General features: G+C 48.0%; 1 protein-coding gene across 7 annotated transcripts in view; it reads left to right on the forward strand.

Annotated features, from left to right (window-relative positions):
* The first annotated feature begins 1,131 nt into the window (after positions 1-1,131).
* C2CD2 (C2 calcium dependent domain containing 2) overlaps positions 1,132-14,895 on the forward strand; it is a 60,095-nt gene continuing 46,331 nt past the window's right edge. For all 7 annotated transcript variants that reach the window (XM_060098459.1, XM_060098460.1, XM_060098457.1 and 4 more), the window contains exon 1: positions 1,132-1,805. In XM_060098459.1, coding sequence (XP_059954442.1) covers positions 1,533-1,805 — 273 coding nt within the window. In that variant the 5' untranslated portion in view covers positions 1,132-1,532. The remainder of the gene's footprint in view (positions 1,806-14,895) is intronic.

A 14,895-nucleotide genomic window follows, 5' to 3' on the forward strand; every position in this document is an offset into this window, starting at 1 on the left:
TTTGTTCTACTGCTCCCAGGGTTTTCGCAAAATAGGTGTCAATAAACGCCATTAGTCTCTGAACCAGATCCAGATCCTAACCTCCGTCGGTTAAACTGGTCTGTCTTCTTAGCAATCTCCCCTCTGAGCCAGGTTGGAAGGCTTCTCTTTACCCAGTGCCGTGGCAGGGAGGGGCTGGGGAGGAGCCAGTGAGGACCCTCTGCTGCAGTGTCGGGGCTACAAGTGTCATGGGCACAAATGTCGGGGCCAGAATCCTCACTGATGTTACCAACCAGACAGGCAGACCCTGGCTAGGTAAGAGAAGGCTAAGTGCTCAGGTCTAACCAACTCAATTCAAGGTCAAATTCCCTTCATACAGCCGCAGAACTACAAGCAAATCACTATTTTATGATTCAGGCTTTGCATTAGGCCTTGGAGAATCTCAGGCTAGTATCTGAGGCATTGCCTAATGATGGGGGCTGACTGCAAGGTGAGGGGCACAGGGAGCGCGCCACACACATGCGCACACACAAACTTCTTAATCGGCATTTTCCTGAGACCCTCCCGGGAGTCATCATGGCAGCTCTTTAAGCGAGGTTCCAGACATTAGGGTGCGAGTGGTGGATTTCTAGGGGCTTTCCAAGTATGTTAAAACCAGACAACTGTCTTTTGCTGGTGGGCATTTGGCGATCCTAGAAATCACCCTTTCACACGCACAGGCGCGCGCACACACATGCACACACGCGTGCACACACGCGCACACAGGCTCACGGAAGCCCCGCCAGCCCGCCCCACTGTAGCCCCGGGGTTGGGCTGACTAATTGGAAAGTCCCGCGCTTTCGCGTCTCCACGCCGGAGACAGGTCGGCGCAGGAGGATGCAGCTCCGGGCGCACACGCGGCCACCGCGCAGCCATGGCCCGGGCGAAGGCGCCGGAGGGGGCTGGCGGCGCGCGCACACGGCCGGCGGGGGCCGAGGCCGCAGCGGGGGCGGGGTCGGCAGGCGAGCTGGGCGCCGGGCCTTTCAAGGGGCGGGCGGGGCGGGCCGCGGGGAGCGGGGAGCGGCGGGGACGACCCTGGCGCAGGGAAGGCCCCGGCCCCGCCCCGGCCCCGCCCCTCAGGCCGCGCCCCTTCCCCCGCCCCGCGGCCCAGCCCCTTCTCCGGCCGCCGCTGGGCCGCGGGCGGGACGCCTGGGGCGGCGCGCTGGAGGAAAGGCTCCCGGCCACAGCCCCGGGAACTACCAGACGCCCGAGTCGGGAACGCGGGACACCGCGTCCGCATTTGCCAGGGGTGCGGGGTGAGAGGCGCAGTCCCGGGCCGTGGCCGTCGTGAGCCGGCCGGGCTTTTCCTCCCGCTCACCCCGGCCGCCGGCCTCTCGGCGCCCGGGGCCCGCGCCGCCAGCCGCCCGGATCCGCCCGCCGCGCCCCCTCCCCGCCCCTCGCGAGCCCCGGCTGTCCGCGAGCCGATGTCCTGAGCTCGCCGCCCGCGGGCTGTGCGCCCGGCCAGGGGCTGCCTGGGCAGTTGGGGCGAGGCGCGCCGGGTATGCGCCATCACCATGTCCCGCCTGGACTCGTGGCTCGGTGAGGTCCAGTGGCTGGGCTTGGTGGCGCTCTTCGTCGTGGCCTTGGGCACTGTGGGCCTGTACCTGGCGCAGTGGGCGCTGGCCAGGGCGCGACCCCGCTCCCCGAGGCGGGCGGCGGAGCCCGGCGAGGGCCAGCGCCCCGAGCCGGATGCACTGCTCGCCTGGACCCTGACGCTGAGCATCTGGAGGAAGCAGTGGCAGGCCGCCTGGGTGGCCGCCCTGAACGATGAGGCCAAACGGAGAGCGGTGAGTTTCCGCGAGGGCCGGTCGTGCTGCGGGGTCGGGCGCGGCGATCTCGGGGCGCGGGTTCAGAGCAGAGCTCTTCTTCCCCGGAGCCTCGCCACAGCCCTTGACTGATTCAGGGGCAGAGCATCCTTGAAAGTTCGGAGAAAGACCCTGAAGACTGGAGGACCCTTGATGGGGAATCAAGACAAAACGATTCGATTTTATTAACCAGACATGAGGTGTGCCAGGCCCTAGGCTCCACTGGAGGGACAGACTGGCTGTTGGAGAGACTTTTCGGGGTTCCCCTTCCCCTTCAGGCTCATACGTGCCCTTCCTGGCGTCCCAGGTGGATTCCCGTATTCAGGTGGACACAACTGCTTTTGCACCTGAATAACTGTGAACTAAATATGCTTCCACATACAGAGCTGAATTTCGCCCAGCGTGTTATTTCCAAAAGGTTTGCATTCCTTGGCATTTAAAATTAGTGTCCGTTGAGGGCTAGCCACTCGCCAGACGTGTACTGGGGGCTTCAGGTACGTCTGTCATCTCTGAATCCTCACAACTCCTGCGACAAAGGCGTTGTCAACATTTTACAGGTGGGGAAACTGAGGCCTGGAAAGGTTAAGTAATCCGCCCAGGGTCACACAGCCTGTGGGTGGCAGAACTGGGATTTGAACCCACGTATCTCCTACCTCACAGCTCAGGGGCTGATGACTGAGCTCGGCTGCCCCATGCTCCTGTGGTTATGTTCCTTGTCTGGTTAATGACTGGGTGACTTATTTTTGCTGCTAAGACATCTTGGCTTAATGACAAGCTCCTGGCGCCTGCTATTTTCTAGGTGTTCCATAGGAGGAACGGGGGCCTGGGGGGGTTGGGGTACCTCCCAGTCTTCGCCTGTCCTGATGGCTCCCAGGTGTACCCCATTCCGCCACCTGCTTGGGAACTCAGTGGAGAAGCCTGTGGCGCTGTGCTTTGGAAATAGTGAATGCTGTGTGTCTGGACCATCAACCTGCAAAATATTCCACGGTGGGCCTCTGTCTGGTCTTTGCTCATGGCCTTGACTGCCTCACATAGCCACGGATTTAAAAAACAAAATAGCTTTGAGTGTGAATGAGCATAAATCCAACAAAAGGCCGTGTTCTGAACTCTGGGGGAAAAAAAAAATAAATAACCGTAACCTTTGGATGAAAAAAGCCTTCAAGGTCATTTGACTGCGATCTGCCTCGGTGCCTGGAGTCCGTGTCGCGGCCGCCAGAACCGGACAGCTCTTCAGGGGGGGCCACCCCACCTCTTGTGGGAGCCCCTAAAGCCATGTGACCTCACCTATGTGAGCAAACACAAATTTGTTTCCCCACGCAGCTGCTGTCATCGACCCCTGGTTGACCTGGTGTCCAGGGCCTGGGTTCTGGGGCTGAGTACGCTGCAGGCTGGAGTTGTGAGCGGGTGAAAGTCTTGTCCCAGCTGGATGAGACGGGGCGTGACGTGGGCCACTGATTCTGCTTCTCAGCCTTTCGTGAGCTGTAACATGCGTGTGGGTGTTGGGTGAATGATCTGTAGGGTCCTGGTCATCCCCCTGGGACTCCTGAGAGGGTCAGGCAGAGGCACGAGTCTCCCTCCTGTAAGTCTGGGACAGTCCTGCTTAAAGCATTCTGCCGTGTTCCCTGACATTTCCTGATTGGCTTAGAAACTATGATTCCCTTCGATATAATGCTTCCAGATTACCCTCGTGCCTGGAGCACTCAGAGAGAAAGGAGGATATCCCTGCTCTGGAATTTGTCTGCAGCCGGGTCGGGTAAGGCTGAGAACTGAAGCAAATACCTGAAGGTTTCGGAAGCAAACCTTTCTCCCTACTCACTTGAATCTCTGTGTGGGAGGAGAGAGGGCCCTTGGCGCAGGGGGCGGGGAGGGATCTGGCTCCTTTGCACCTTCTCCGTTCTCTGCTATTCGCCGTGCACTGCAGAGTCTTAGACACCAGTTTTTCCAGAACTCCTGCCTGGAAGGGGCAATAATGTACTGGGTTTAAGCTCAAGGCAGCCCTGAGTCTTCTCTGACTGTAGATTGGGTCTGACCGTGGTGTCAGGTGTGTGTGTGTGTGTGTGTGTGTGTGTGTGTGTGTGTGTGTGTGTGTGTGTGATGGGGGGAGGGAATTGGTGGCGTCACTTTGCTCTCCCTGGTGCCTGGAAATGTTGCTTGATTTGAATTCAGATGGAACGTTCTGCAGGCTGATAGGATCTGGGTAACTCCTGCCCTGGCCTTGGCATACCTCTCCCCTGTCCTGGGCCATCCCGACTGCAACACTCATGACAGCGTGGGTGAGCAGGCCCTGGTGTTCCGTTAGCGGCTGTCCTGACCTGGCAGCCAGCCCTGCGGAGTCTCCCTCTGCCCTACCTCCAACACGATTTCCACTAATCCCCGATTAGGGTTGACACTCCAAGCCCGCACTCAGCCCAGCGAGCCTCAGCTTAGCGTCCCCCATCTGGCCCCACCCTGTCCTGTTATCTGTCTGCCCTGGCCGGGGAGGAGACCACGTCTCTGCCTGTCGCTGGGGGGTTGGCAGGAACTCAGGCATCCCAGCGTCTTCCGTGCGAGGTGGGATTCTCTCCTGGATGGAGCGACTCCTCCCACTCTGTTTTACCCCAGCTTGTGTTTTAGGGCTGCAAGGAACCCTGAACCCTTCTCGCAGCACTTCTTGCTTCTCCAAAAGGCGAGACTGAGGCCCATGGGCTAGAGAGACTTGCCAGGGTTGACCTAGACCCTGGGCTGGGGGGTCTTCATGGTCCCTCCACATCTGCAGTCACGGTCCCCTGTGGGCAGCAAACTTGACTTTGAGACCCAAATGTTTCCTTTAGTTGAGGTCCAGCAAGAAAGGATAAAAGGGTGCGATTGTTTAATGCATCATCCCTAACAAAGGGGCTCCTGTCTCGTAGGAGCTGAGGGTGGGTCAGTAGCTTGTGGAGTCTCCTTTGGCCCCGGATGACCAGTGACCGTGGCACCGCAGGTTCCCTGTGTCAGAGGGCCCCTGGGATTGCAACCCTCGCTCTGAATAATTAGGATGGTGAATTGGAGAGACGGGTGAGGAAACCGTGGCTGCTCTGCCAGCTGGTCGGGCTGATGCCAGGTGTTTGGGGAACGCTGGCGAATTGCCTAGAGAGCTTTGAAAAAATGCACGTGCCTGCTCCCTCCCCCACTTCAGATTTAGGAAGTTGTCGGGGGCGCAGGGACCTGACTATATTTTTCACAAGTTCCCCTCGCTAGCCCCTCGCTAGTGAGATGCTGCTGGATACACACAGTGTCCGTAAGCCAGCCACCAGTCAGTCACTCAGGTCCCCCTCACCCCACAACGTCTCTCCACTCTGGCATTGCAAACACCTAATTCCAGCTGATCTGATGGCAGTTCGGTCCCAGAGAACAGAAAGATCCCAGAACTGGCTCAGTCACCAGACTGGGAGCAAATGCTGTATGATTTAAAGGCAACAGCTGAGGTTTTCCCTTTGGTTCCCCTGCATTTACATGAACATTTACAAAGTGGTTTGGGGTGACAGTCACCCCAGCAATGGTCCACACCTTCGACACCCACCTGGTGGCTCCAGGGTTGCCGTTTCCACAGCAGGTCACCAGCTATGGAAGCCAGTGTCTCCGTGGTCCCGTGCCCCCTACCGGTGGGCTGGACAGCACCTTGCTCCCAAGGCTGATGCTGTTGGGACCACGTGCGGGAAACAGCGGTCTGAGAGTGAGGGCCACGTTCTGGACTTGTCCAGAAATGGGCCAGGCCACTCCAGCAGGCCCAGGCCCCGGCTGCGGAGGGTTAACAGAGCTGTTTGTCTCTTTAGTCTTTTGCCCCAGGATTTTTTTCAGAGGAATGTTCTAAATGCAAATGACCGAGACTGTAGGACAATTTGTGGTCTTTGTGGAAAAAAAAAAAAAAGATGTCCTGTGAACTTAGAACATGTTATTAATAGCTCTGACTTGTACAGGAGGTGTGGCAATTTGAAAAGTAAACAAAGTGACAAGACTTGGGAGTTTCCTTATTCTATAATGAGCTTCTTCTGAGTGCTGCTCACAAAAATTCAAGCTCCTTGACCACCCATGGTGGCCACAGTAGAAGTCAGCTGGTAAGAACCGGAAGGCCCTCTCTACCTGACCCCCAAACCGGTCTCCCTTCCATTGCTCCAACATTCAGTGCTCTTTCCGGTCTGGGATCTTCCCGCAAGGCATTGCTTGCATCTCCAACATTATTTAACCTTTCTCCTTATTTAAGTCCTGTCAGTATTTCAGGTCTCAGCACAGGGGTCCCTGACCTTCTCATTTTTTGGAGGATGCTGCCCCACCCTCTCCCCAGCAGGACCCTGTGGTCACTGGTGCCCTCATCAGCTCCCGGGACTTGTGAGGAAGGCAGAGCCCTGTCCGTGCAGGCACAGCGCGCCCGGTGCCCAGCGCACGGCTGGCTTGGGCCAGGTGGCGATTGGAGCCTGAATACCAGGCCCTGTTAGAAACTTGTCCCTGGAGGGGGACAAACGGTGGAGATGCGCATCACCCCGTCTGGACACAGGCCTCCCCTGCTTGGGAGCTGGCCAAGGCTGGGCCCAACAAGCTGTTTAATGTGCTTTGTTTTTCACTTCTAAAGAATCAACGTTAAAGGAGGCTGACGGATGACTTTGCAAACTGTCAATAGAAACGAGGAGTAGATGCCAGTTCAGGCTGTTCTCTGCACTCACCCATGCTCTCAGCAAGACGGGAATCCAGGCGAAGGAAGAGTGGGTGTAGTGTTAGTGTCAACTAAAACGCAGCCAAAGCTAACATCCACTCCTGTCAGCCCCTCGTGGGTGGCTGAGGAGGGAAGGGACCCCTTGAGCCACTCGGAAGAGCTGTGTGGCCACTGCTTAGGCTGGAAAGCAGCTCTGTGGCTGTGTGACCTTGGGCAAAGCCCTGACCTCTCTGTGCTTCATCTGGGGAAGAGGATAAGTTTGGGTTCAGTCTGGAAAACAGCCTCCACTCCGGATGCGATGAGATCTGTGCGAGGCCTTTAGTCAACAGAGTCAATAAAGACGGGCTGCTTTCTTGTAACATCTTCCTTAAAAAAAAAAAAGCTTTAAATTTTTTACTGCTTTTAGATTTAGAATGAAGTTTCAAAAATAATTCAGTTTCCACACTTTCCTCAGCCAGCCTTACATAACCAGAGCACAAGAGCAGAACCGAGAAATTAACATTGGTACAATGTCACTACAATATAGTATAACGATACTAGCATTGTAAAAGTATGAGAAATTAACATTGGTATAATGTTACTATATTTCATAATACAATCATATTATTGTAACTTATAAGAAATTAATATTGGCACAATGTTACTATATTTTATAATAAAATGATATTAACATTGTAACAGTATGAGAAATTAACAAAAGTTTTTAACTAAACTGAAGACCCTACTTTTTTTTCTTTTTTAACATCTTTGTTGGAATATAATTGCTTTACAATGTTGTGTTAGTTTCTGCTGTATAACAGAGTGAATCAGCTATATGTACACATATATCCCCATATCCCCTCCCTCTTGCGTCTCTCTCCCACCCTCTCTATTCCACCCCTCTAAGTGGTCACAAAGCACCGAGCTGATCTCCCTGTGCCACGCAGCTGCTTCCCAATAGCTATGTATTTTACATTTAGGAGTGTATATATGTCAGTTCTACTCTCTCATTCGTCCCAGCTTACCCTTCCCCCTCCCTGTGTCCTCAAGTCCATTCTCTATGTCTGTGTCTTTATTCCTGTCCTGCCCCTAGGTTCATCAGAACCATTTTTTCTTTTTTTTTTTTTTTTTTTTAGACTCCATATATATGTGTTAGCATATGGTATTTGTTTTTCTCTTTCTGACTTACTTCACTCTGTTTGACACACTCTAGGTCCATCCGCCTCACTACAAATAACTCAATTTCCTTTCTTTTTATGGCTGAGTAATATTCCATTGTATATATGTGCCACATCTTCTTTCTCCATTCATCTGTCGATGGATACTTAGGTTGCTTCCATGTCCTGGCCATTGTAAATAGAGCTGCAATGAACATTGTGGTACATGACTCATTTTGAATTATGGTTTTCTCAGGGTGTAGGCCCAGTAGTGGGATTGCTGGGTCATATGGTAGTTCTATTTTCAGGTTTTTAAGGACCTTCATACTGTTCTCCATAGTGGCTGTATCAACTTACATTCCTACCAACAGTGCAAGAGGGTTCCCTTTTCTCCACACCCTCTCCAGCATTTAATGTTTGTAGATTTTTTGATGATGGCCATTCTGAATGGTGTGAGGTGATACCTTATTGTAGTTTTGATTTGCATTTCTCTAATGATTAATGATGTTGAGCATTCTTTCATGTGTTTGTTGGCAATCTGTATATCTTCTTTGGAGAAATGTCTGTTCAGGTCTTCTGCCCATTTTTTGATTGGGTTGTTTGTTTTCTTGATATTGAGTTGCATGAGCTGCTTGTATATTTTGGAGATTAATCCTTTGTCAGTTGTTTGGTTGCAAATATTTTCTCCCATTCTGAGGGTTGTCTTTTCATCTTGTTTATGGTTTCCTTTGCTGTGCAAAAGCTTTTAAGTTTCATTAGGTCCCATTTGTTTATTTTTGTTTTTATTTCCATTTCTCTAGGTGCTGGGTCAAAGAGGATCTTGCTATGATTTATGTCAAAGAGTGTTCTTCCTATGTTTTCCTCTAAGAGTTGTATAGTGTCTGGCCTTACATTTAGGTCTTTAGTCCATTTTGAGTTTATTTTTGTGTATGGTGTTAGGGAGTGTTCTAATTTCATTCCTTTACATGTAGCTGTCCAGTTTTCCCAGCACCACTTATTGATGAGGCTGTCTTTTCTCCATTGTATATTCTTGCCTCCTTTATCAAAAATAAGGTGACCATATGTGTGTGGGTTTATCTCTGGGCTTTCTATCCTGTTCCATTGATCTGTATTTCTGTTTTTGTGCTAGTACCATACTGTCTTGATTACTGTAGCTTTGTAGTATAGTCTGAAGTCAGGGAGCCTGATTCCTCCAGCTCCGTTTTTCTTTCTCAAGATTGCTTTGGCTATTCGGGGTCTTTTGTGTTTCCATACAAATTGTGAAATTTTTTGCTCTAGTTCTGTGAAAAATGCCATTGGTAGTTTGATAGGGATTGCATTGATACTACCCAAAGATTGCTTTGGGTAGTATAGTCATTTTCAAAATGTTGATTCTTCTAATCCAAGGACATGATATATCTCTCCGTCTGTTTGTATCATTTTTAATTTCTTTCATCAGTGTCTTATAGTTTTCTGCATACAGGTCTTTTGTCTCTTTAGGTAGGTTTATTCCTAGGTATTTTATTCTTTTTGTTGCAGTGGTAAATGGGAGTGTTTCCTTAATTTCTCTTTCAGATTTTTCATCATTAGTGTATAGGAATGCAAGAGATTTCTGTGCATTAATGTTGTATCCTGCTACTTTACCAAATTCATTGATTAGCTCCAGTAGTTTTCTGGTAGCATCTTTAGGACTCTCTATGTATAGTATCATGTCATCTGCAAGCAGTGACAGTTTTACTTCTTCTTTTCCGATTTGGATTCCTTTTATTTCTCTTTCTTCTCTGATTGCTGTGGCTAAAACTTCCAAAACAAGGTTGAATAATAGTGGTGAGAGTGGGCATCCTTGTCTTGTTCCTGATTTTAGAGGAAATGGTTTCTGTTTTTTACCATTGAGAATGATGTTGGCTGTGGGTTTGTCATATATGGCCTATATTATGTTGAGGTAAGTTCCCTCTATGCCTACTTTCTGGAGAGTTTTTATCATAAATGGGTGTTGAATTTTGTTGAAAGCTTTCTCTGCATCTATTGAGATGATCATATGGTTTTTCTCCTTCAACTTGTTAATATGGTGTATCACATTGATTGATTTGCGTATATTGAAGAATCCTTGCATTCCTGGAATAAACCCCACTTGATCATGGTGTATGATCCTTCCAATGTGCTGTTGGATTCTGTTTGCTAGTATTTTGTTGAGGATTTTTGCATCTATGTTCATCAGTGCTATTGGCCTGTAGTTTTCTTTCTTTGTGACATCCTTGTCTGGTTTTGGTATCAGGGTGATGGTGGCCTCGTAGAATGAGTTTGGGAGTGTTCCTCCCTCTGCTATATTTTGGAAGAGTTTGAGAAGGATAGGTGTTAGCTCTTCTCTAAAGGTTTGATAGAATTCACCTGTGAAGCCATCTGGTCCTGGGCTTTTGTTTGCTGGAAGATTTTTTTGTGTGTGTGTGTGGTACGTGGGCCTCTCACTGTTGTGGCCTCTCCTGTTGTGGGGCCCAGGCTCTGGACGCACAGGCTCAGTGGCCATGGCTCATGGGCCCAACCGCTCCACGGCATGTGGGATCTTTCCAGACCGGGGCACGAACCTGTGTCCCCTGCATCGGCAGGCAGACTCTCAACCACTGCACCACCAGGGAAGCCCTGTTGGAAGATTTTTAATCACAGTTTCAGTTTCAGTGCTTGTGATTGCTCTGTTCATATTTTCTATTTCTTCCTGGTTCATCTTGGAAGACTGTGCTTTTCTAAGAATTTATCCATTTCTTCCAGACTGTCCATTTTATTGGCGTATAGTTGCTTGTAGTAATCCCTCATGATCCTTTGTATTTCTGCAGTGTCAGTTGTTACTTCTCCTTTTTCATTTCTAATTCTGTTGATTGAGTCTTCTCCCTTTTTTTCTTGATGAGGCTTGCTACTGGTTTATCAATTTTGTTTACCTTCTCAAAGAACCAGCTTTCAGCTTTATTGATCTTTGCTATTGTTTCCTTCATTTCTTTTTCATTTATTTCTGATCTGATCTTTGTGATTTCTTTCCTTCTGCTAACTTTGGGTTTTTTTTTTTCTTCTTTCTCTAATTGCTTTAGGTGTAAGGTTAGGTTGCTTATTTGAGATGTTTCTTGCTTCCTGAGGTAGGATTTTATTGCTATAAACTTCCCTCTTAGAACTGCTTTTGCTGCATCCCATAGGTTTTGGGTCATTGTGTTTTCCTTGTCATTTGTTTCTAGGTATTCTTTGATTTCCTCTTTGGTTTCTCCAGCGACCTCTTGGTTATTTAGTAACATATTATTTATCCTCCATGTGTTTGTATTTTTTACACTTTTTTTCCTGTAATTGATATCTAGTCTCATAGCATTGTTGTCAGAAAAGATACTTGATAGAATTTCAATTTTCTTAAATTTACCAAGGCTTGATTTGTGACCCAAGATATGATTTATCCTGGAGAATGTTCCATGGGCACTTGAGAAGAAAATGTATTCTGTTGTTTTTTGGATGTAATGTCCTATAAATATCAATTAAGTCCATCTTGTCTAATGGGTCATTTAAAGCTTGAATTTCCTTATTTATTTTCTGTCTGGATGATCTGTCCGTTGGTGAAAGTGAGGTGTTAAAGTCCCCTACTATTATTGTGTTACTGTGGATTTCCACTTTTATGGCTGTTAGCATTTGCCTTATGTATTGAGGTGCTCCTATGTTGGGTGCATAAGTATTTACAATTGTTGTATCTTCTTCTTGGATTGATCCTTTGATCATTATGTAGTGTCCTTCTTTGTCTCTTGTAATAGTCTTTATTTTAAAGTCTATTTTGTCTGATATGAGAATTGCTACTCCAGCTTTCTTTTGATTTCCATTTACATTGAATATCTTTTTTCCATCCCCTCACTTTCATTCTGTATGTGTCCCTAGGTCTGAAGAGGGTCTCTTGTAGACAGCATATATATAGGTCTTGTTTTTGTATCCATTCAGCCAGTCTGTGTCTTTTGGTTGGAGCATTTAATCCATTTACATTTAAGGTAGTTATCAATATATATGTTCCTATTACCATTTTCTCAATTGTTTTGGGTTTGTTATTGTAGATCTTTTCCTTCTCCTGTGTTTCCTGCCTAGAGAAGTTACTTTAGCATTTGTTGTAAAGCTGGTTTGGTGGTGCTGAATTCTCTTAACTTTTGCTTGTCTGTAAAGATTTTAATTTCTCTGTTGAATATGAAAGAGATTCTTGCTGGGTAGAGAAATCTTGGTTGTAGGTTTTTCCCTTTCATCACTTTAAATATGTCCTGCCACTCCCTTCTGGCTTTCAGAGTTTCTGCTGAAAAATCAGCTGTTAACCTTATGGGGATTCCCTTGTAGGTTATTTGTTGCTTTTCCCCTGCTGCTTTTAATGTTTTTTCTTTGTATTTAATTTTTGAGAGTTTCATTAGCATGTGTCTTGGTGTGTTTCTCATTGGATTTATCCTGTATGGGACTCCCTGCGCTTCCTGGACTGGATTGACTATTTCCTTTCCCATGTTAAGGAAGTTTTCAACTATAATCTCTTCAAATATTTTCTCAGACACTTTCTTTTGGTCTTCTCCTTCTGGGACACCTGTAATTCAAATGTTGCTGTGATTAATATTGTCCCAGAGGTCTCTGAGACTGTCCTCAATTCTTTTTTTTTTTTTTTTTTTTTGCAGTATGTGGGCCTCTCACTGTCGTGGCCTCTCCCATTGCGGAACACAGGCTCAAGACGCGCAGGCTCAACGGCCATGGCTCACGGGCCCAGCCGCTCCGCGGCATGTGGGATATTCCTGGAGCGGGGCACGAACCTGTGTCCCCTGCATTGGCAGGCAGACTCCCAACCACTGCACCACCAGGGAAGCCCTGTCCTCAATTCTTTTCATTCTTTTTTCTTTATTCTGCTCTGGGTTAGTTATTTCCACTATTTTATCTTCCAGGTCACTTATCCATTCTTCTGCATCAGTTGTTCTGCTATTGATTCATCTTGCAGAGAATTTTTAATTTCATTTATTGTGCTGTTCATTATTATTTGTTTGCTCTTTAGTTCTTCGAGGTCCTCGTTAAACGTTTCTTGTAATTTCTCCAATCTGTTTCCAAGATTTTAGATTATCTTTACTGTCATTATGCTGAATTGTTTTTCAGGTAGACTGCCTATTTCCTCTTCATTTGTTTGGTCTTGTGGAGTTTTACCTTGCTACTTCATCTGCTGTGTATTTCTCTGTCTTCTTATTTTGCTTAATTTATTGTGTTTGGGGTCTCCTTTTCGCAGGCTGCATGTTCATAGTTCCCGTTGTTTATTGGTGGGTAAGGTTGGTTCAGTGGCTTGTGTAGACTTCCTGGTGGAGGGGACTGGTGCCTGTGTCCTGCTGGATGAAGCTGGATCTTGTCTTTCTGGTGGGCTGTGGCCGGTGGTGTGTTTTGGGGTGTCTGTGAGCTTAGTATGATATTAGGCAGCCTCTCTGCTATTGGGTGGTGTTGTATTCCTGTCTTGCTAGTTGTTTGGCATGGGGCATCCAGCACTGGGGCTTGCTGATCATTGGGCGGAGCTGTGTCTTAGTGTTGAGATAGGGATCTCTGGGAGATCTCTCGCCGATTGATATTACATGGGGCCGGGAGGTCTCTAGTGGTCCAATGTCGTGAACCCGGCTCTCCCACCTCAGAGGCTCAGGCCTGACACCAGACCGGAGCACCAGACCCTGTCAGCCACACGGCTCAGAAGAAAAGGGAGAAGAAAAGAAAGAAAAATAATAATAAAATAAAATAAAATAATTAAAATAAAAAAATTATTAAAATAAAAAAATTAAAAAGTAATTAAAAAAAAAGAAGACAGCAACGAAACCAATAAACAAATCTGCCAATGATAACAAGAGCTAAAAACTATACTAAGATAAACATAAAAATCAGAAACAAGTCAGTCGCAGACAGCAAACCCCAGGTCTACAGTTGCTCTCAAAGTCCACTGCCTCAGTTTTGGGTTGATTCGTTGTCTATTCAGGTATTCCACAGGTGCAGGTACCTCAAATCGCTTGTGGGGATTTAATCCGCTGCTCCTGAGGCTGCTGGGAGAGATTCCCCTTTCTCTTCTTTGTTCGCACAGCTCCCGGGGTTCAGCTTTGTATTCGGCCCCGCCTCTGCGTGTAGGTTGCCCTCAGGCATCTGTTCCCGCCCAGACAGGACAGGGTTAAAGCAGTGGCTGATTAGGGGACTCTGGCTCACTCAGGCCGGGGGGTGGGGGGGGGTGGGGGGTGGGGGGGTGGGGGGGAGGGAGTGGTATGGTAGTTACAATTGGAATGCGGGGCAAGCCTGCAACAGCAGAGGCCGTGGTGACTTTGCAACAGCCTGAATTTCACCGGCTTTCCGCCAGTATTCTTTTATTGTTCCAGGGTCCCGTTCAGGTCCTACATGGATTGAGTTGTTGCTTTGCGTTTGTCTCCTGCAGGCTGTAACAGTTTACCAGTCTTCCCTTGTTTCTTTGTGACCTTGACAACTCTGAGGACTGTTGCTTGTTATTTGGCCAAATACCCCTCAGTTTGGTGTTTTCACACAATTGGACTGCAGTTATACAAACCACGGAAGTGCTGCGCCCCTTTCAGCGTGCTGCGTCACGGGGTGCGTGATGTCAGTGTGGCGTACTGCTGGGGAGAAGCAGTGGCCTTCATTCCTTGGTTAAGGTGATTTCCGCCTGTTTCTCTTCTTACATCTTAGGTCTCCTCTTATCCTTTCCTGCTCTAGTTACCACATAACTTGGGGAGATACTTTGAGGTTGTACAAATCGTGTCACCCCTCATACTTTCACTCACTGATTTTGGCATCCATCTGTGTATCTAGTCTGCAGCCATTGACTTCTGTGGAGTTTGCCTAATGATGATTTTCTGTTTCCCTCTCTCCTTCTACATTTATTCATTGGAGTTCTACTGCAAGAAAGAGCTGCCACTTCTCCTCCATCTGTATATGTAATTGATTATTTACATCAGTGTGGACTCATGGGTATTTATTTTATTCCATAGGTTATAATTCAGTACCATCACTATTTATTTTGTTACTTAAACTGTTCTTGTTTTGGCCATTAGAAGCTCTGTCGTGTTCTTCCATCGAGATATATATATATACACACACACACACACACACACACATAGTTTTTTTTCTTTTCTTAGCATTTCCTTGCTTGATGGTTCCACAAGATGTTTGCTCTGAGCTCGTCTTGTATTTTCCTCTTCTCTGGCCCTGGATTCAGCCAGTTTTCTAAGCAGCTCTGATTCCTTTTCCTGGAGAAATGTTTAGAAAACAAGATCTGGGCATCAGGTGT

The sequence above is a fragment of the Mesoplodon densirostris genome, chromosome 5 (assembly GCF_025265405.1).
Source record: "Mesoplodon densirostris isolate mMesDen1 chromosome 5, mMesDen1 primary haplotype, whole genome shotgun sequence".
Lineage (NCBI taxonomy): Eukaryota > Metazoa > Chordata > Mammalia > Artiodactyla > Ziphiidae > Mesoplodon > Mesoplodon densirostris.